At 40.9% G+C, this 17,777-nt stretch overlaps 1 protein-coding gene across 2 annotated transcripts in view; it reads right to left on the bottom strand.

The window, feature by feature from the left end:
- The window catches only part of rasa3 (RAS p21 protein activator 3), a 40,879-nt gene that overhangs the window by 6,261 nt on the left and 16,841 nt on the right, over positions 1 to 17,777 (bottom strand). The window contains exons 4-20 of one of the 2 annotated variants that reach the window (XM_030104396.1): positions 16,429 to 16,523; positions 13,881 to 13,957; positions 8,933 to 9,013; positions 8,782 to 8,854; positions 7,072 to 7,145; positions 6,868 to 6,972; positions 5,912 to 6,074; positions 5,674 to 5,822; positions 5,203 to 5,317; positions 4,997 to 5,071; positions 4,755 to 4,878; positions 4,111 to 4,217; positions 3,593 to 3,670; positions 3,344 to 3,421; positions 3,042 to 3,115; positions 1,939 to 1,998; positions 280 to 386 (exon numbers count right to left, since the gene is read on the bottom strand). In XM_030104396.1, coding sequence (XP_029960256.1) covers positions 280 to 386; positions 1,939 to 1,998; positions 3,042 to 3,115; positions 3,344 to 3,421; positions 3,593 to 3,670; positions 4,111 to 4,217; positions 4,755 to 4,878; positions 4,997 to 5,071; positions 5,203 to 5,317; positions 5,674 to 5,822; positions 5,912 to 6,074; positions 6,868 to 6,972; positions 7,072 to 7,145; positions 8,782 to 8,854; positions 8,933 to 9,013; positions 13,881 to 13,957; positions 16,429 to 16,523 — 1,635 coding nt within the window. The remainder of the gene's footprint in view (positions 1 to 279; positions 387 to 1,938; positions 1,999 to 3,041; positions 3,116 to 3,343; positions 3,422 to 3,592; positions 3,671 to 4,110; positions 4,218 to 4,754; positions 4,879 to 4,996; positions 5,072 to 5,202; positions 5,318 to 5,673; positions 5,823 to 5,911; positions 6,075 to 6,867; positions 6,973 to 7,071; positions 7,146 to 8,781; positions 8,855 to 8,932; positions 9,014 to 13,880; positions 13,958 to 16,428; positions 16,524 to 17,777) is intronic. The other variant, XM_030104479.1, reaches the window with a different exon arrangement.

Here is a 17,777-nt window from a genome sequence, read left to right as displayed (position 1 = left end):
CCTGCAGAGCGTTGCTCCAATCTCAGAAACAGTGTTCACAAAGCTATCAAAATTCATATAAATCAAATTAATCTGCTCAATCTGGTGTGTGAATGTGTGTGTGAATGGGTGAATGTGACATGCAGTGTAAAGTGCTTTGGGCTCTGCGTAAGCGGTGTTAAAAGTGCTATGTAAAGTATCGTCCACTTAGTAACTTCACCTTCCTTTTGGTTCTCCCAGAAATACACACAGTGACATATAAACATACAGAAAAGGCATCAACATGTCTGAAGTTGGTACCTTTTGTTTTGTGGTAGGTAAACTCGTGGTTGGTGAGGCGAAACCATCTCTTCTTGAAGTTTTTCATTCCAAAGCGGTTCCTCCCCTGTGCTCTCTTGATCATAAATCTGAAGAGAAATAAAAGAGATGTTATTTCGCTGAAATCCCTCAAAGAAAAAGATTGAATAGGTCAGTTTTTTTTTTTTTCCTCAGGCACGGTCTCTTGTATGTGCATAGAGCAACACAGGCTAAATGATTAGGTGTGCAAATTTGGTGCTTTAAGCGAAACTATTTTACAGATACATTTAAACTTTTTTGTGCTCATCCACTAAAACTAGGCACCTTGAAATCCATTCATATGCAGATGCAATTATAGATGTTCATGTAAAAAACAAAAAACACTCATAAGTTTATCTATGAGTCACAAAGGAGATGGGACAGCTGATCAAAGGTACCAGTGTTTTTGCATATTTTCCACCCATTACCTAAAAATTGTGTGATCATCACTGTAATGATCTTCGCCCAAATCAAAGCTCAGAAATTCACGGCCTTCTTTTCATCCTTGCAGCCAGCCACTGGTTTCTGATTTGATTAAAATGAATGTGCATGATCATATACTTAATTATTTATTTACTTTTTATCTCATTAGTTTTAACACAGTAATGCATGTGAAGTAGGTTTTCGGGTACTACAATTAGGTAAAATTAGGAGAGAAGTGTATTGATCAATCCTTAAATCAATTATAAAACATAAACCAAAAAGTGATTCCAGAGTTTCAGTGAGCTGTTTTGCTATGGCAAAAAAACACATTTTAGAAACATAGTTTAGTAGTGAGAACTCCGTTAAAAAACAATACAGTTTTACGTAATACTAATACAAACTAATATCCGATTGTGTGAGCGAACTGGAATAAATTCAGTCAATGGCTGCCTGTCACTCGAAATCGATAAGCAGAAAGCTTGTTATGTTTTGTGGCATGTGAGATCAACACAATTTGTTGATAAAACATGTAAAATCACCGGTATGCTCCTTTAAGAGGGAGTAAACAGCAGGATGTTTAGAGCTGCTTGGAGTCTGAGGGCTGTAGGATCTGGTATGAAGCACCAGGCTGTTGAACATCAAGGTTGAAACTTAACAGCTGGAACTTCTTTCTTTCTTTCTTTTTTTTTTTTTTTTTCCTTTTCCCGCATTATGCAGTGGAGAGGGTGCTGGTTTCACATCTGGCATGAGCTGTGCATGAAACGGTGTGGAAATGATGTGGGTCGCGGTGTGGGCAAGAGGGGGTAGAAAAGGGTCAAGATGTGGGCAAATATGTGATCCCAGAAATGTTTGAACAGTAACCAACCCCTGCTTTCACTGTCACACCGAGCACATCTGGCACAGCGAGGAGGCCCATTAGCACTAGTGACGTCTCCAAGGTAAGCAGGTTAGCACTTTACTTTATGCCCTCCTGGTCACCGAGTTCTTTAAATGCAGAGAGACTAAAAGTAAAATCCAGCATTGCAGTTGGTATCAGCTTTTGAGCAGGAGGGATGTAAAGTAAAGTGCAGCAGCGTCTACAGCAGCGCATGGAGTAGGTGGGAGAGAAAATAGCCGGCTTGGTTTTGGAAGGTCACATTGCACACACAGGAAGTTGGGGGGGGTCACAAGGGCAAAGCCTTGACACAGAGAAGCTCTTACCTGCCCTTCGTGCCTTTTGACCCCTTCCCATCAACCCTCTTTATAGTGAGTTTTACACTCCTACGCCCGGTAGCAGAAATGAGAGAAAGGAGGGGGGTGGGGTATTGATAAATGAGGCGCTGGCACAACTAGTGTTACCTGGAAACTCTGCTCTGCTTGAAAGCCTCATGAAAATCATCCGTTATCAAAGCAGTCGCGCATGTGCTGCAAGACGTATAACACCCCGGATGTAACTTTACTGGAACTGTTCACTTTGGAAATGGCTCAGACCACAAGCAGTGCCGTGTGTGAGCTTCACCCTCGGTTTAGGAAGGACTCTGATTTGTAGCTGAGAGCTGCATAGGAAGGTTAATGCCACACATGCATTTATTAATGTGCAATGAGGCTACAGGTGTGCGCTCTTCAACATAAGAACTGCAAACAGGCCAAATAATCTGCAGCAAAGAATTGTTCACCATTTCAGATAAAGTTAGCAACTTTTCCTAACAGGATTAAAGCACTGATTTTTTTTTCATTCCTAAGCAGCAAAAAACTTGACATACCTTCAATGTATGAGCATTAATTTTTACACTTTTCCTCTGGACACTACTAAACTGTTAACACACTATTTCAAGGATGTTTCTCCGAAACTAACTTTTTAGCAGACAGAAACGACCTGAAATTTAAAAAAAAAAAAAAAAAACCTGCATAAAACCAAGAGAACGCCTCTGATGATGTTGAGCTGAACCGATCACGTCACAGATCCAATTTACTTCATTTTTCATTACCTGACACTGATACATTTGCAGTAATTCATTTCAGTCGCATGCAAGATGTCGCCTATGTGACAAAGTCCAGATACATTTGTGTTTGGAATTAAAGTCAGTTATGTCTGTAGTCTAAAGGCAGAGGAGGAAAAAGCCAGGATGACTTTAAGAAGTTGGAAAACAAACAAACATTGAAGCTGAGTGATTAGCAGTCGAGTTATAAAGATCGGTATAATGGAAGCAGCCACCGTACACAGTATGGCAGTTTAACTGTTACCTCTGTGTGGTAGAGAAGGATTTTTACTGCCAGATTCTGCATTTTACATATATGAGTTCAACATTAGGAAGACTCCTTACCCCTCTTTGAGCATGATGGGCGTTTCAATACTCTTCTGATCCCATTTGCCAGATGTGGAGATCAGGTCCAGGAACTGTGGAGCAAAGAGTAAAACATTCAATTCATCAAAATAAATTATTATGGAGGCAACTTTTGATCACTTCAATATGGCATCCAAAAAAAACTTCTTCCCTTCACCCAAAAGTTGAAAGCAGGCGTTGATATCTTTCCCTCTACTCTCTCAGCTTCAATAAAGAACATTTCATTGTGCAAACTGGCAAAGATTCACCCCATGTGAGGAGCAAAGAAACTGGACACTCACATTTTTCACAGCGTCGGCATATTTCTGCTCATTGAAGTAGTCGTAAAACGCAGCCATGTAAGACTCTTTGAAATTGGCCTTGAAAGGAAAAAAGAAAAAGTTTGGAAAGAAAGAGCAACAGAAAGAGGAAAAGATCAGCAAGTCATGTTTGAAATCAACTCTTCAAGAGTTAAATGTCAAGTCTGATCTGAAGAATACAGACAAAAAAAAAGAAGAAAAAAAAAAAGGACTTCGACGCCAGAAACTCACAGATTTAGATTTGGCCAGACTTCCCAGGGTCTGGATCGTCTTTGAAATGAGGGTGAGCGTTCGGGATGTGGCGGGATCCTGCAGATAAAAAAGATGGAATTAAAAAATCTAATCCTGAGCTTTCAGTATCTTTGTGAGTAAGGCATATTAAAATGAAATCTTGGTTTTTGTAATGCTGAGAAAACAAAAACATTTAAAATCTTCTGAATAAAAACTTTCCAAGCACTTTTCCATCGTTTGTAAAACTATTTAACTTAAAGATCAAGTTCACATTTTTCACACAACTTAGAGCCACCAGTTAGCCTCATGCATGGATTAAAACCCACAAATGCAGAGAGAGAACATGCAAACGCTGAAATCAAGACTGATAGCAAACTGCGCCACTTTTCAGCCTGTCAAAACTAACAAAACTCATGTGCTGCAGCAAAAAGCTTCAGCGGTAACTACTTTCAGACGTGCACAAACGTAGCACGTACGCATATCATACACTGTTTGTTAGAATTCGGTGTCAGACTCACTGGGTGGTGCGGTCGGAGATGGAACAGGTTCGGGGAGAGGATGGCTGGGGCGAAGAAACGCAGAAAGATAAAACTGCTCACTGCTGTGTATCGCACGTCTTGGTCGACTGGAAAAAAGGAAACAAAGAAAAAACAAAGAAAGACTTAAAATACAAAAATGAAATAACAAGAGAAAAAAGGTGAAATTTAGCTTGCATTGTCTATTTGGCAATAATGTCCGAAAGAAAACCCACTGCGCAAACTAAAATGTTAAAGGGATTTTATCGTTAAGCAGTTAGCTACGAAAAATAGTTTTAATCAAAGTATATAAAGTCAATATATTCCTCAGTTTCATGCAATCGCACACAGGGTTTAACAGATCTGCAATAGCCTCAGGTGGCCTATAGGAGGCAGCAAAGTACAAGACACACTACACGTGACACCATACCATAGTGCACATGGCTGTATGAAGTGTGTAGGAGGCATAAGTGGTTTTGTGCTTGACACAAATAGCAGAGCACAAAAGGCCTTTCTGTGATCCGCAGCGAATCGAGGAAAGTGTCCTTGGACATCTTGCACATCCTGTTCTTTATTGTCCTTCATTTCCTGCTCCTCGTTAGTGGCTTTCTCCGCTCTCCTGCAAGTCACTCGAGAGGTCTGGTTACCTTGGAAACGAGTGGCGGCCGACTCTCGCAGGGAGAAGAAGATATCGCACATGACGGTGGGACAGCGCACGCCAGAGGTTGTGATGACGTTGAAAATGCGGTCCACATACTGACGGAGGTTTTCCTGAAGAGAGAGAGAGGTCAGAGGTTACAAAGACATGCACACGCTCACACAAAAACACACACACACACACACACACACACACACACACACACACACACACACACACTCTCTTTCTTACTCTATTCGTGTCCAGATTCTCAGACTCTTTGAGCTTGACTGGGTCAATTTCACAGGGTTTGTGTTCCGTGCAGATCTGGAACGATTCAGAAGAGTACTAAAACATCCGCATTAAACTGATCCAACAAAATTTCCTTGGGAAAGACATGAAATGGTTTCAGAAATAATTCAGAGTGAGATTTGATCAAATTCGGAGGGGAAAAATACCTCATCGATGATCGGTTTGAGTGTGACCTGCAGATAGTGCATTCCTGCCAGCTTCATGGTTTCGTCAATGCACTTAGAAGTCAGTGAGTTTCCCCGGAAAATGGTGTTTGGATCCCTAGAAAAAAAGGCGAAGCGTGTCAAAACTACGGCTGTTTTTTTTTTTTTTTAAGTGAGATGCCACAGGCTGCCAAAGTAAATAAACAAAATGTCTTCTGAGAGCCATTTAATATCCAAAATAAATAATATCACAGTGGCAGCACATATTTTCACAGTCAAATCAAATTGCTAAGCTGGCTGACATGGGCATAAATCTTAATGACTGCATTTTAAATTCACTTCAATTATTAATGTCAGCAAAACTGACTTAAAGGCTGATATTTTGGCTGGGCCTTTTTGAAACAAAGATTTTTATGAAGTGTTTGAAAAAGAGGGATCAATGAGCTGCTGCCAAGTTATTTTGTGGTCACTTACTGTGTGCGGTTGACCTCGGCGTGCGCGATGGCGCTGATGAAAGGCACTATTTTGCCGTAATGAAGGAAAAGACGCACGAGCGGGATGGCAGCCTCTTGTTTCTCTCTACACACCTCCCCCAGAATATGAGCCGTGGACGCTGACACAGGCTGCACACAGACAGTGGAGGAGTTAAACGCGACGACATGTTGCACGACGGCGAACAACGTGCCGGGGAAAGAGAGGCACTTTGACGTACATGCAGCTCCACGTTAGCAGAGTGCAGCAGCAGGTCTCTGAGGGGGGTGTAGTGTTCGGAGGGGAAGACGTGGTCCTCGGTGTAAACGATGTTCAGACGCAGAGAGCCGAGCTCTTCCACCTTCACAGACTTCCCTCCGTTCTCTCTGGGCTGCAAAAAGTACCTGAAGATGAGCAAAGAGAAGAATTTTACAAATTTTGACAATGGTCTCTGGTGTGTTTTTGTTAGTATTTTCATATTGCAGTCACATTGAATCCTTCAGAAGAAGCAAAACACAGCTGTTGCCACAAACTGAATATTGGGTTTGTGATTCTCTTACGGCTAAAAAGACAGCTAAATGCAAGTGGGTCAGATGCTATTTGGTAATAGAACAAGTCAGTGATACATTACTGTACAACTTGTGTTTTTGGTATGCACCCAAAAGAACACAATGAACTCTTCATCAAATGTTTAAAAAAAAAAAAGATTCTAAAATGCATTTTATCGTTTTATTCAAGAGAATTATTATTTCTTTTTGAAATTCACGGCACTGCTCACTCGGTTTATTTTCCCCCAGTGTCCGTGTTTAATTCTCCAGGGTAACATTCAAAGAAGAGGCAAATGTTTTCCTTCGCCAATTCAAACATGGAATCTCAGAAACAAACACAAAACAGGCTGGGTCATCGGCAGAAGGAAAAAGCTTTCAATATAAAACTGAATCTAATTTAGTCTAATAATGAAATAAAATTTTAAAAAACTGAAAAGAAGTCTGTCGTGACTGTTGATACTCGGCTCTACTGTTGTCATGGCAACTCATATTCAAAAAGTCAACAGCCAACGACAATGAAACCCAAGCAGCTCCGCTGCAGCAGGCGTTCAGTGTGGCGCTCATTCAGTGGAAAAAACTATAAAAGTCAGATCCAGAGTGACGACTGGGTCAAGGCGGAGGATGATGCACTGGGGGACATTCAGCTCACCAGGCGTCGTGGACCCCGGCCTGGCCCAGGACCCGCAGAGGAACTCGCACACCTCCAAGGAACTCGTCCCCGAACTTCAGATTACTGGCATTCCACAGATCCACCCTGCAAAACATGAACCCAGTGTGACATTAAAGCAGGAGCGAAGCCTGCAGTGACGTCCCATTCAGACCTTGGACAGAGTTGAATCAATCAGTGACTCACCTCAGCGCCAGTTTGTCAACATCCTCTTCTTCAACATCAAACTGCCGCTTTGTGTAGCTCAGTGGCCGCGTCACCTAGAATCAAAGAACGACAGACGAAATTAATCGAACCGTGACAATTACTCAGTTTTGCTTTGCTGACTCGATCAGCTCACAGCAAGAAGAACCAGAGGGAATATAGTTTGGTTGTTTTTCAGTGTAAAGTTCATACGTATGTTTTCCTTCTGTTTTTTTTTTCCTCCACAGTCCAAAAAACTTGCAGTTGGGGGTTATGGGTAAATCTCCGTGTTTATCCTGTGATGGGCTGGCCGATTCCCATCAGCTGGGATCAGTTTAAGCTCTCCTCTGCCCTAAGTTTGATGAAAAGATACAGAAGATAGACGGATGGACTTCCGACAGTCGAAACACTTGCTTGTTGGGATGTGATGGACTGGTTGTACCCTGAACTTCACCAAAGGTCAGCTGGGAAAGACTCCAGTTGACCTCAACATGGATAAAATGGGCAAAGAAGATGAATGAATAATGCTTTTGTTGGAAAACTGTAAATGCTTTGCTTTGATGCTCGCTATCTGGCCAGCTTGAGTTTAAATGAAATCAGCCCATGTGAGCTTGGAGCAATCAGACAATAAATTTCAGACCAGTAGATGATTCTGTCACATGACAGAAACGGAGATGGATGGGCTGCGTTCCTGAGACGATCGCTGGGCTGAAGGCAGAAGCGCTGCCCAGTCGGGTTCATGTGGTGGCTGGGAATAAATAAGACGGTCTTGTAGCTCAGAAATCAATGGGCCAGATTGTTTGGTTTGTCTGAATCAATCATACTCTTGTCCTTCTGTCTGCTGGCGCTGCAGCGAGGAGGCCAGAGGGAGGAGCGAAGCAAGAATGTCACGGCAGCGCTGCTGTGAGAGAGGGAGGGTTAACAGGGGCATCGTGAAAGGGTGTGTGTGTGTGTGTGTGTGTGTGTGTGTGTGTGTGTGTGTATGTGTTACCTCTATTAATATTAGCTGATAAATATGAATTAGTGTAGATGCAAAGTGTGACTTGTGTTCAAAAGGATATTTCATGAACAGTGATAAACTGTTGTGACCGTTAACGATAACAATATGCAATTTTTTTATTCAATAAAATATTGAATAAAAACACAGATGCTTTCACAGTAAACTATCACTTCTAGTTACAGATTTTCACCACAATGTTTAGTCAAATAGTCCATAATATCAATAATTTGCAAGTCCATGTTTATATATAGTTTTTAAAAGTTACTACATCCAGTTAACTCTGACATTTAACATTAAGCAATGAAATATCAATCTAATTGTTGACCTGTGAAAAGTTTAGACTAAAATTTTTGTTCACTTGTAATTTTATTTGTATTTTTTTATAACAACTAATGAATATTTTGCGCAGAGAGAATTTTACATATTGAAAAAAAGAATGAAGGATAATAATCTCATTAAAATTTGGTGGAGAGAATTATAATTTCTCCTCTCAGATGTTAGTGAAAATATTTAAATTCACTTTTATGGGCTGAAAAAAAATATCTTTACGACAATATACTAACACCTTTGAGGTTTGGAAAAATTAAGTGAATAAAATATCTTTGTGATAAATCACTGTGTTGTGTCAATAACTAGTTTAAGTTGTACTGCCCATGTCTCCTTTAATGAAACACGGAAATTCCTCTTTAAATGACGAGTCAAAAGTAAATTACCTCGAAGTAGAAAACGTCCTCAAACTGTGGATTGTTGGTTTTTCTTTTCACTTTGGTCTTCTTGGCTTCTGACCTGAAACAGAGGAAAACAAAGAAACGTAAACAAGCAATAACCAAAGCAGCATATGTTAACTGGTGAAATCCTGCTTACCTTGAAGGACCTAATAAGGACACGGCAGCGTATGGATCGCACTGGCCGTTGACGATTGGGAGACCTTGGCACTCCAGCACTCTGCATAGACACAAATCAGACATAATAGAAATGCCACGTTATTGGACAAGCTTATATATCAATATCTGTATCAGGATTAACCAGACAATTTTAAAAAACACACGCTCTTACTGTTTTTGGAAACTGTTTGCAATTTCAAGGTTACATTTGACACCGTTTGTCAAATGAAAAGCGTTTCTCTAAATACCGAATACAAAGGGCAAAAAGACAAGCTGACAATGCTCTCGGGGGACTCTTTAAGCCCCTCTACACCCTATTAGCATGTAATGAAATGACTAACGAGAAAGGGTCAAGAATACTGTCAGGACCACAGGGAATTGATACCCAATCTAACATCTCTGCAAAGCTTTTAGCTTTATCAGCCCGAACAGTCAGCATGAGACTCGGTGTTCCTCTGTCCGGTGGAACCCGACTGTTATGCGCGGTATGTCCGCTCCTGGACATGTGAGGAGCTGCGTCACAGGTTTCTCTGTGAATTAGGTGTCCTGTGTGAACGGTGTGCATGGGTCCGATTGCAGGAAAGACAAAAACAACACAGACCCATGAAAAGAGATGAGGGACGGAGGGAAGCAATTCCCTTTGAGCTTTTTGGCAAATGCCTGTGCCAGTTTTAAATCCTGCATGATCCAGAAACAACACACACACACACACACAGCACACAGATCATTTGAGAGCCAAAAACAAAATAAAACATAAAGCAAAGGCTGACACATCTTCGAGAAAAAAGCAATAACCTGCTCTAATGGGGTTCCTCTGTAAGATACCAGCTTCTGCTTAGGAAAAAAAAAACACACACACCTGAACAGATGTGGCAGTCATTGTCTCATAATCTTTAATTCTCACTGTTTTGATGAACTAATATGTGAAACTCTTACACAAAGACCAGACACACAACTGTCTTTCATTCCAGCAGGACAAAACTCTCATCACGTTTCCTTATTTGTCCCCAGGTGACTTGGTTTTACTGTGGAAACACAGGCCGTGGGTCAGCATCAGCCCTGAGAGGGACCGTGGTTTACTTTTCAGGCTTAAAATAAATCGGTCTTTATTTTTGTATGACTGTGTAACGGGCATTAGATCATGGACCGGCATTAACAAGCCTGCTGGGCGCAGGCTCAGTAACCCAGAATGATCATTTATTCCATCAAGAGGAAGAAAAACTGAAAAGGATTCAGAAAAGACATAAGAAGAGAAATGATGCAAAATGGCCAGGCACTGAAAAGACCAAAAAAATACATAAACTAGCAAATCGAAAGGAAAACACCTAATTATGACAGAGAGTGAGTCAAAGCAAGCATAGCCGAATAAAAAAAATTAGCATTAAGACACTAATGAGGCAATAAAAAGGCTGCTGCAAAGAACAAACAAATCAGGCCGCAAAATAAAAACACGCAGACGAAATGAGGCCAAATAATTAAACTGAAGGGGGAGATGGAAGAAAAAGACCACAATAACTCAATCAAACAAAATGAAGGAAAATATCTGTGAATTACACACTGAAGACACAAAGAAACACAAACTGTCTTTGGAGTGAGGTGGAGTTCATGACTGTATTGTGTTTGTTTCAATGATACTGATATCGTTTCTAAGATTAAAAGACTTTAAATTACGATACTCACTTGACAGAGATATACTGTATATATTTTTAATGTAATGATACTGTGTAACAGCACATTACTGCATACAGCAACAGGCAGAACTAACTGTAGCCTCTACTGCTTTGACTGAATTTGCCTGAATCACACGAATCAGCAGGTGTGTTTAAAAACTATCCTAAACACCAGACAATCTAGTTTAAAAGAAAAGCCTACAATTACAGAAAAAAAAAAAATAGATTCATTGTCTGATTATGTATCTGTTTCACAAGGTGGTTAAAATTCCCCAAAATATGACGACAATTACAAATACATTTAGATCTCATATCCAAAGTAACAAAGACATTAAAAAAACAACACACAAGAAAACAACAAAAACAAATGATAGATGTATAAGTCATAAATGAAAACACAGAAAACTATTCAAACAGGTGTTTAATATTTATGAGATTAAATGTGCAATATTCTCTGGCAGAATAGTTAAGATTTAATTAATCAAATTAATTTGTCAAAAACTAATAAGGAATACAGCTATAGAATGAAAAATTAGAAACCTTTTTTTTTACTTTTACTTTTCCTTGTTATTATATTAATATAATTCTGTTATTTCTGACAGTAGATTTATTTCAAAATAGAATTTTACCAATACTAAAGTATAACATACACCATGCAAGAACTGCTTTGAAAGTCAAATGACATGATAATGAATACGCTTATATTATTCAATATGCCAAACATTTTCTTCTAACATGGACATTTGTTACATTTAATCACAAAACAAATTTTGATTTACTAACATTTTATACAATCAATTTGAACAAAGTGAATTTAAAAATAATCTGAATAAAATGTCGGCCAATGACAACGCATGGGTGGAGTTAAAGAGAAGAGCCCTCATTTATTTTCTTCAACACTAGAACTTCAACTTGTAATTGATTAACAAACTCTATCCGTCCATGTGTCTCTCTGTCTGTCGTGTCCCCAGCGTCCCGTTGCCCCATGACATCATACTGTAAGGGGATTAGCGCCCAAACAGGCCACTTCCTGTGTGTCACCATGATGCGCCACTAGTCATACCACATGATGAATTACACAGCAAATCGCTGCACTGCCCATAACTGAAGTGACACACATGCAACAGCTTGCACCATCCACACACACACACACACACACACACACACACACACACACACACACACACACACACACACACACACACACACACACACACACCGGTCCCTAATAAGGAATAAGGAGAGGGTTGGGTTAAGCATCACTAATGCCAGAGCACTTCCTGTCCAGTAAGCTTGTTTATATAACCCCTGCTTGGCCTACAATGCAGCACCCCCGTCCGGTCTCTCCTCTCTTTCCTCTCTCACGTCAGCGCTCTGAGCCCTGACACGCCAGACAGCGGTGCTGAGGCAGACTTATTTGTTTTAGTTGACGTTACTCATATTAGGTTAATGTGCCTCTCTTCTGCGCCCACGTTTCCTGCCAAAAACAATTTCACTCAGATCAAAAGGAAATGAATTGCATCAGTGACCCCCGCCCAGCCCTGAAAATTTCACACATGTGAAGAGGCGATGCGTTTATGAGTCAGAGCCACTGGTCGCTGATCCACTAGATTACTGGAACTCATAACAGGAAGATGGCTGTTTTGGTATAAGGTGTTTCTTGTCTTTAGATTATATTCACGCTTTCGGGTCATCTGTTTGAGAAAATTCTCAAATATCAAAACGAAACCATCAGATGAATTTATAAGGAACTTTAAACCAAATTCAGATTGTGTGAAGACACTGTGTGAAAACTGATATACGACCTGATAGGAAGTCAGTGTGAGTCAGGATTGTGTGTGCTTAGTAAAGAATCTGAGGGTGTTGGAAGTTGGTTCCGAGACCACTACTCATCTCTCAGCTTCAGACGGTGCATACACGTAAAAGTCACTCCTCCACCCACTGCACAGGAAGGAAAGGTTTCATGTACTGTATTCATATTGAGCACAATTAGACAGAACATATGACTCAATCTCCACAGTAGTTCTAGTTTCTCTAAAAGTCCCTTCAAAAAATCCAGGGAGATTTTTGCTATGAGACAAGAGTGTCAATGCCGGCAGCCCTGCGCGGCCCACTGGCAGTCATAACATGGCTTATAGCGCTGTGTTGAAGCAGAACTCCACTCAGCAGGTGTTTAAGATGTGAATAAGGCTGAGTCTGCAGTTCACACCAGCTTAACTTTGACTGACTGAAGTGTATGATTTCTTTGGCCGGCGAAGCTGAATGGACACAGTTCTCTCTCTTCTGCAACACACACACACACACACACACACACACACACACACACACACACACACACACACACACACACACACACACACACGTGTCTTTCTAGAGAAATCTGACTAGCTGACCTCCTGCTCTTCGCTCTAAGCTCCTTACCCACAATGTGCTCTGGGAACGAAGCCACACTGGCTCATCATCAGACTCTACTGCTGCATGTTACAGAAGCTGGAAAGCCAAACAAGCACGCACACACACACACACACACACACACACACACACACACACACACACACACACACACACACAAACACAAACACACACACACACACACACACACACACACACACACACACACACACACACACTAAACCATCCCTGCACACTTTAGCAATTCCCATTGAATCTGGAGCGTTGCACATGGTGTGTGGAATCCCAGTTTACAAGAGCAGCAAAATAAAAATAAGATGAAGACTTTTAGTTTACAAATGGAGACAAAACAGTCATTCACCTCTCACTGCCAGTCAAAACCTCTTGCAGGGAAAGAAGAAACTGTGACACTTCACAATTCAACATTTGCTCCTGAGCATAATAAGCTTATGAGGATCTCAACTGTTCTTCAAAAAAAGTAGTTTTTTTTCAATTGAAGCTTTGTCTAGCACTTTACAAGGGATCGCATGGGATCAAATGCCCACACACTTGCAGGTGAACAAGCAAGATATGTTACTATTGTTTTTTTTCCCACTGTTCGAACCTGTAATGCACCAAAGGTGAAGCAATGTGCCAAGTTAAAGACAAGGACACCCATTGTTTCCTTTATAGAGGAACACAATTCGTGTAAATCTGGGTTTTAGTGTTCCTACCATTCCTAAAATGTAATTTTTTGTTGTTGTTTCACACAATAATACATTGCAGAAATAATGATTTGGCATATATATAAGTGCGTGTGTGTGTGTGTGTGTGTGTGTGTGTGTGTGTGTGTGTGTGTTTCCTCACCGTGTGGCCAGTTTATGGTTGATGACTCCGCTGTCTGTGATGACTTCACTCAGACGCAGCTCCAGGTGCACTTTTCCCTGCAGGACACACAAACAGACACCTTTTTTTTTTTTTTTTTCCTCCTGCGTCCGTTGTTTTTCATCATGAGCGCACAGGCGTTAAAGGTTCAGGAGACGTCAGCTGGAAAACGTAGGCGTTCACAACTTCACATTAGCTCTGGATGCATGTAAAATACAGTCAGCCTGCATGGTGAATTTCTGCACAATCTGCAGAACGACATGCAACCTAATTCAATCTCAAGCCTGGTTTTAGTCCGTGTGGCAATCCGTCGAAAGGTTCCACCACGCATCCCAACTCACTGAATCCTTCACACATCCGAAGAGATACAGACACAACACTGTGGATGTCAAAAGTAGGGCACCGCAGTTGGGAAGTGCTTTTTTTTTTTTCTGAAGAGGGCCTGATTTATGCACAGTAACATGATAAGTCCCAGCGCAGAAGAAAAACACACAAACAAGTGGCATTCCTCTGTCAATAGAGACACGCTGTGAAAATAGCTGTGAGCGGGAACGTCACGCTGAAGTTATTTTTCCTCTGAAGTGATTGGATTAATGACATAATGACAGTGTCGTGGTGCAGCTGTCTAGAAAAGCTTCATTAATTAACTGCATCAGTATGCAAACTCACAGGCGTTGCTCTTTCTGAGCGATTCAAGCAGAGGGGACACACACACACACACACACACACACACACACACACACACGCATACACACGCACGTGCACACAGGCCAAACAATGTGTCCTCTATTGAAAAGAGAAGAGAGACACTCTATCTTCCTACTTCATTTGATCCTTCTTCTTCGCTTTTTCTCTCTCTTCTCTCATTCTCACACACATCCTTCCTCTCCCCGGCTCCTCGGATGAATGTGTCTCTGTTTCACATTGCCGCTCCAGGGCTACACACACCCATCTGTCTGCAGATGTTACTGTTCACTGTGCCTCTCGCTCTGTGTGTGTCTGTGTGTGGGTGAGTGACACTGCTGAATTGTGAATAGCAGAAAATATTGCACATGTATTGAAGAGGCATGTAAAAACAGTGCCAAAACAATGCACTTCGTCAGAAGATTTTGGAATACCGGGACAATAATTATTGGATCAAAACTGCGGCAACACATTTTCTTTTACCAATAATATCCTTTTGTTGTTTGTTTTTGTCGCCATGATATGTACAACTGGTGACTGTCAGAATTAAACCAATAAAACATCACTCAAACTTCTCAAAATGTAAAAGATTTCTGTCCAGTTGCTTTATAATTCTTTCCCAGAAAGTCAAGAGTAAATCAGCTTTATCTGCTTACATATTCATTATAAAAAGAACTTCTTTCTGCGATCTTATTTTGAAGTTCAACAGCAAATCAAAACCATTGACCTACAGCTTAAACATGTTTTGTTCACTAACACAGTTGCCTGCCATTTATTCATTAATCATTCATGAGAGACATAAAATATTGGCTATGTATTCACCGCTGGCCATGAACGGAGCTGCACCAGAGGTGAAACTAATATGTTTTGTTTTGCAGTCAACAGAGTCAGATGACTTTGACCCTGCAGGCTCAATGTGTCGGGTGCACACACAGCGTGTTTGTTTGGGTTATGCCCTGATTCATACCTTGACATGAAGACTCTTTATCAAACATATACCTCTATTTCCTCTGTGCAGGAAGAACACAGAGGTCTTCGCAATACTTTTATTTGCATGTAAGTCTTCTGAATTTCAGCATCGACAGTAAAACACGACTCCCAAATGCATTTATATTGAAAATTATGATGATGTGTTTTTATTTTTTAACTGCATGCGATATATTTACAGTCAAGATACAGTAATATAAAATTTCTCAGCATTAATTAAACACTCTAGGATCTCACAGAACTTCTTGGTGTGATTTACAGCGTGTTTCAATATTTCCATGGAGATTATTGTAAATTTGAACAAACTAATAAGACAGTTGATACTGGTAATAATTGTTTTGTACATTCTTGATCTGGTAAAGTAAGAGGACTTTTGATTGCACCCATATTTTATGATCCACCAAAGCGTTTGTTTATTGTTTTACCTCTAATCCTCAGAAACATGCTGTATATGGTTCTACATATAGTTACTTTATAAAACATCCATTACTTAACACCCACTACCACCATTTTTTTTTTGCAGCACTAATCCCAGCAGAATCTCATCAGATTCATCACCACGCAGCTCTGTCTCACTGTCGCTGGGACCACTTTGAAGAAAACACATTTTTAAGGGTGAAAAAGCTCCAGGGCAATGATTGGTGTAATTGGAAGAAACAATATGTGCCAAATCAAGACTTTCCTGCCAGTGAGGTGTGCTACTGACCTTCAGCACACATATTGCTGTTATATACTCAGAACAGCACAGATGCACAGAACAGAGCAAAGCAAGTTTATATCAAACAGGACAAGGCAAAGAAAAACAAGGGTGACTGCTTGGTGTTCAAGACGTTCTTCTGTGTGTTTTCTCTGAACTGACCTGCACCTCTGAATCAGCGCTGACAGGTTGGAGCTGGAACCAGGTGTCTTTCCCGTGATATTTCTGCAGATCTTCTTTCTTCACAGCAACTTTGCCTGTGCACACATTCACACGCAAAGACAAATGAGCTCAAAACACAATGCACGTTACGTTTCCGCCCCCCCCCCCCCCCCCCCCCCCCCCCCCGCCCCCCCCCCCCCCCCCCAAAATAATCCTGCATGTTCGGATACGATCTGCAGCAAACACATGTCTGCTCATGTACAGCAAATCCACACGCCGGCCTCTTTTTAATGGAGGTAGGCCTGTGATGCAGTGTGCATGACAGCGACCTGGAAATGACCCCTGTCATTTCTAACTCTGAAACTAATCAGTTAATCTGTGCCTGTCACACCCACCAACACACACACACACACACACACACACATATAAATAAACAGCTGCTGTGAGAAAAACCAAGAATTTTCAGTTTGTGGTTGGTGATCAAACACACATCGAAAACCCCCAACTTTCACACTCCCACACCCATCACTGAAACATCTGCTCACACAAACGGCAAATCTTTCTATCATTAAAAAAAACAAACAGAAGCACTATTTATTGGTACAGCAGCCAATATAAAGTTCATTTTCCACCCACTGAAAAAACAGGATCACACTTTGTGAAAATTAGTATTTACCTATTCACAAGATCGCAACGCTGATCAAATTTATATAAATACAATAACAATAACAGGGGAGAAAACAAACAATTCTTATCACCCATTCCTAAACACAAAAGAACCGCAGACTATGAAAACAGACTGATATCAATCTGGTGAAGTTCAATAAGTAAACACACACACACACACACACACTTACTCCTTTTAACATGTACAAGTCACAAAACTTGGGTAAAGCAAAAAACTTTAATATCTCTTTCTTGAGAGCAAAACTAAAAGCTGGTGTGGTGAGCTGTGCAGCACCAGTCTTCTGTGCTCCTACCACATTGCTGACTCTGCCTTTTGCAGAATGTATTCTGAGGAGACTAACAAAGAAAGAAATACCTAATTTGCAATTCTTGCATTTTCTTTTTTTTTGTGGCCAAAGTGACTTGTAATTAATGGCTCTGAAACAAAATAGAAGAGAAGAAGGAGCTATTAAGTGTGCCCTTTTTTTTGTTTTTTCATAGAAACTACAGGACATGCTCAGTCAGACGTGCATGAGTAAACGCCCGGAGGGTTTTGTGATTTCCTGACAAGTCGTCTGAAAAGGTGTTGACTGTGCCGTCCAGACATCAGCTGGATCCAGGGCAGAGAGGATCCTGAGTGGGCGCCCCGGGTGGGGGTACCACTCTTAATCATCCAGAAGCCA

This window comes from Salarias fasciatus, chromosome 1 (genome assembly GCF_902148845.1).
Source record: "Salarias fasciatus chromosome 1, fSalaFa1.1, whole genome shotgun sequence".
Classification (NCBI taxonomy): Eukaryota; Metazoa; Chordata; class Actinopteri; order Blenniiformes; family Blenniidae; genus Salarias; species Salarias fasciatus.
The sequence above is the reverse complement of the archived record's forward strand: the minus strand, read 5'-3'. Positions and strand labels throughout refer to the sequence as shown.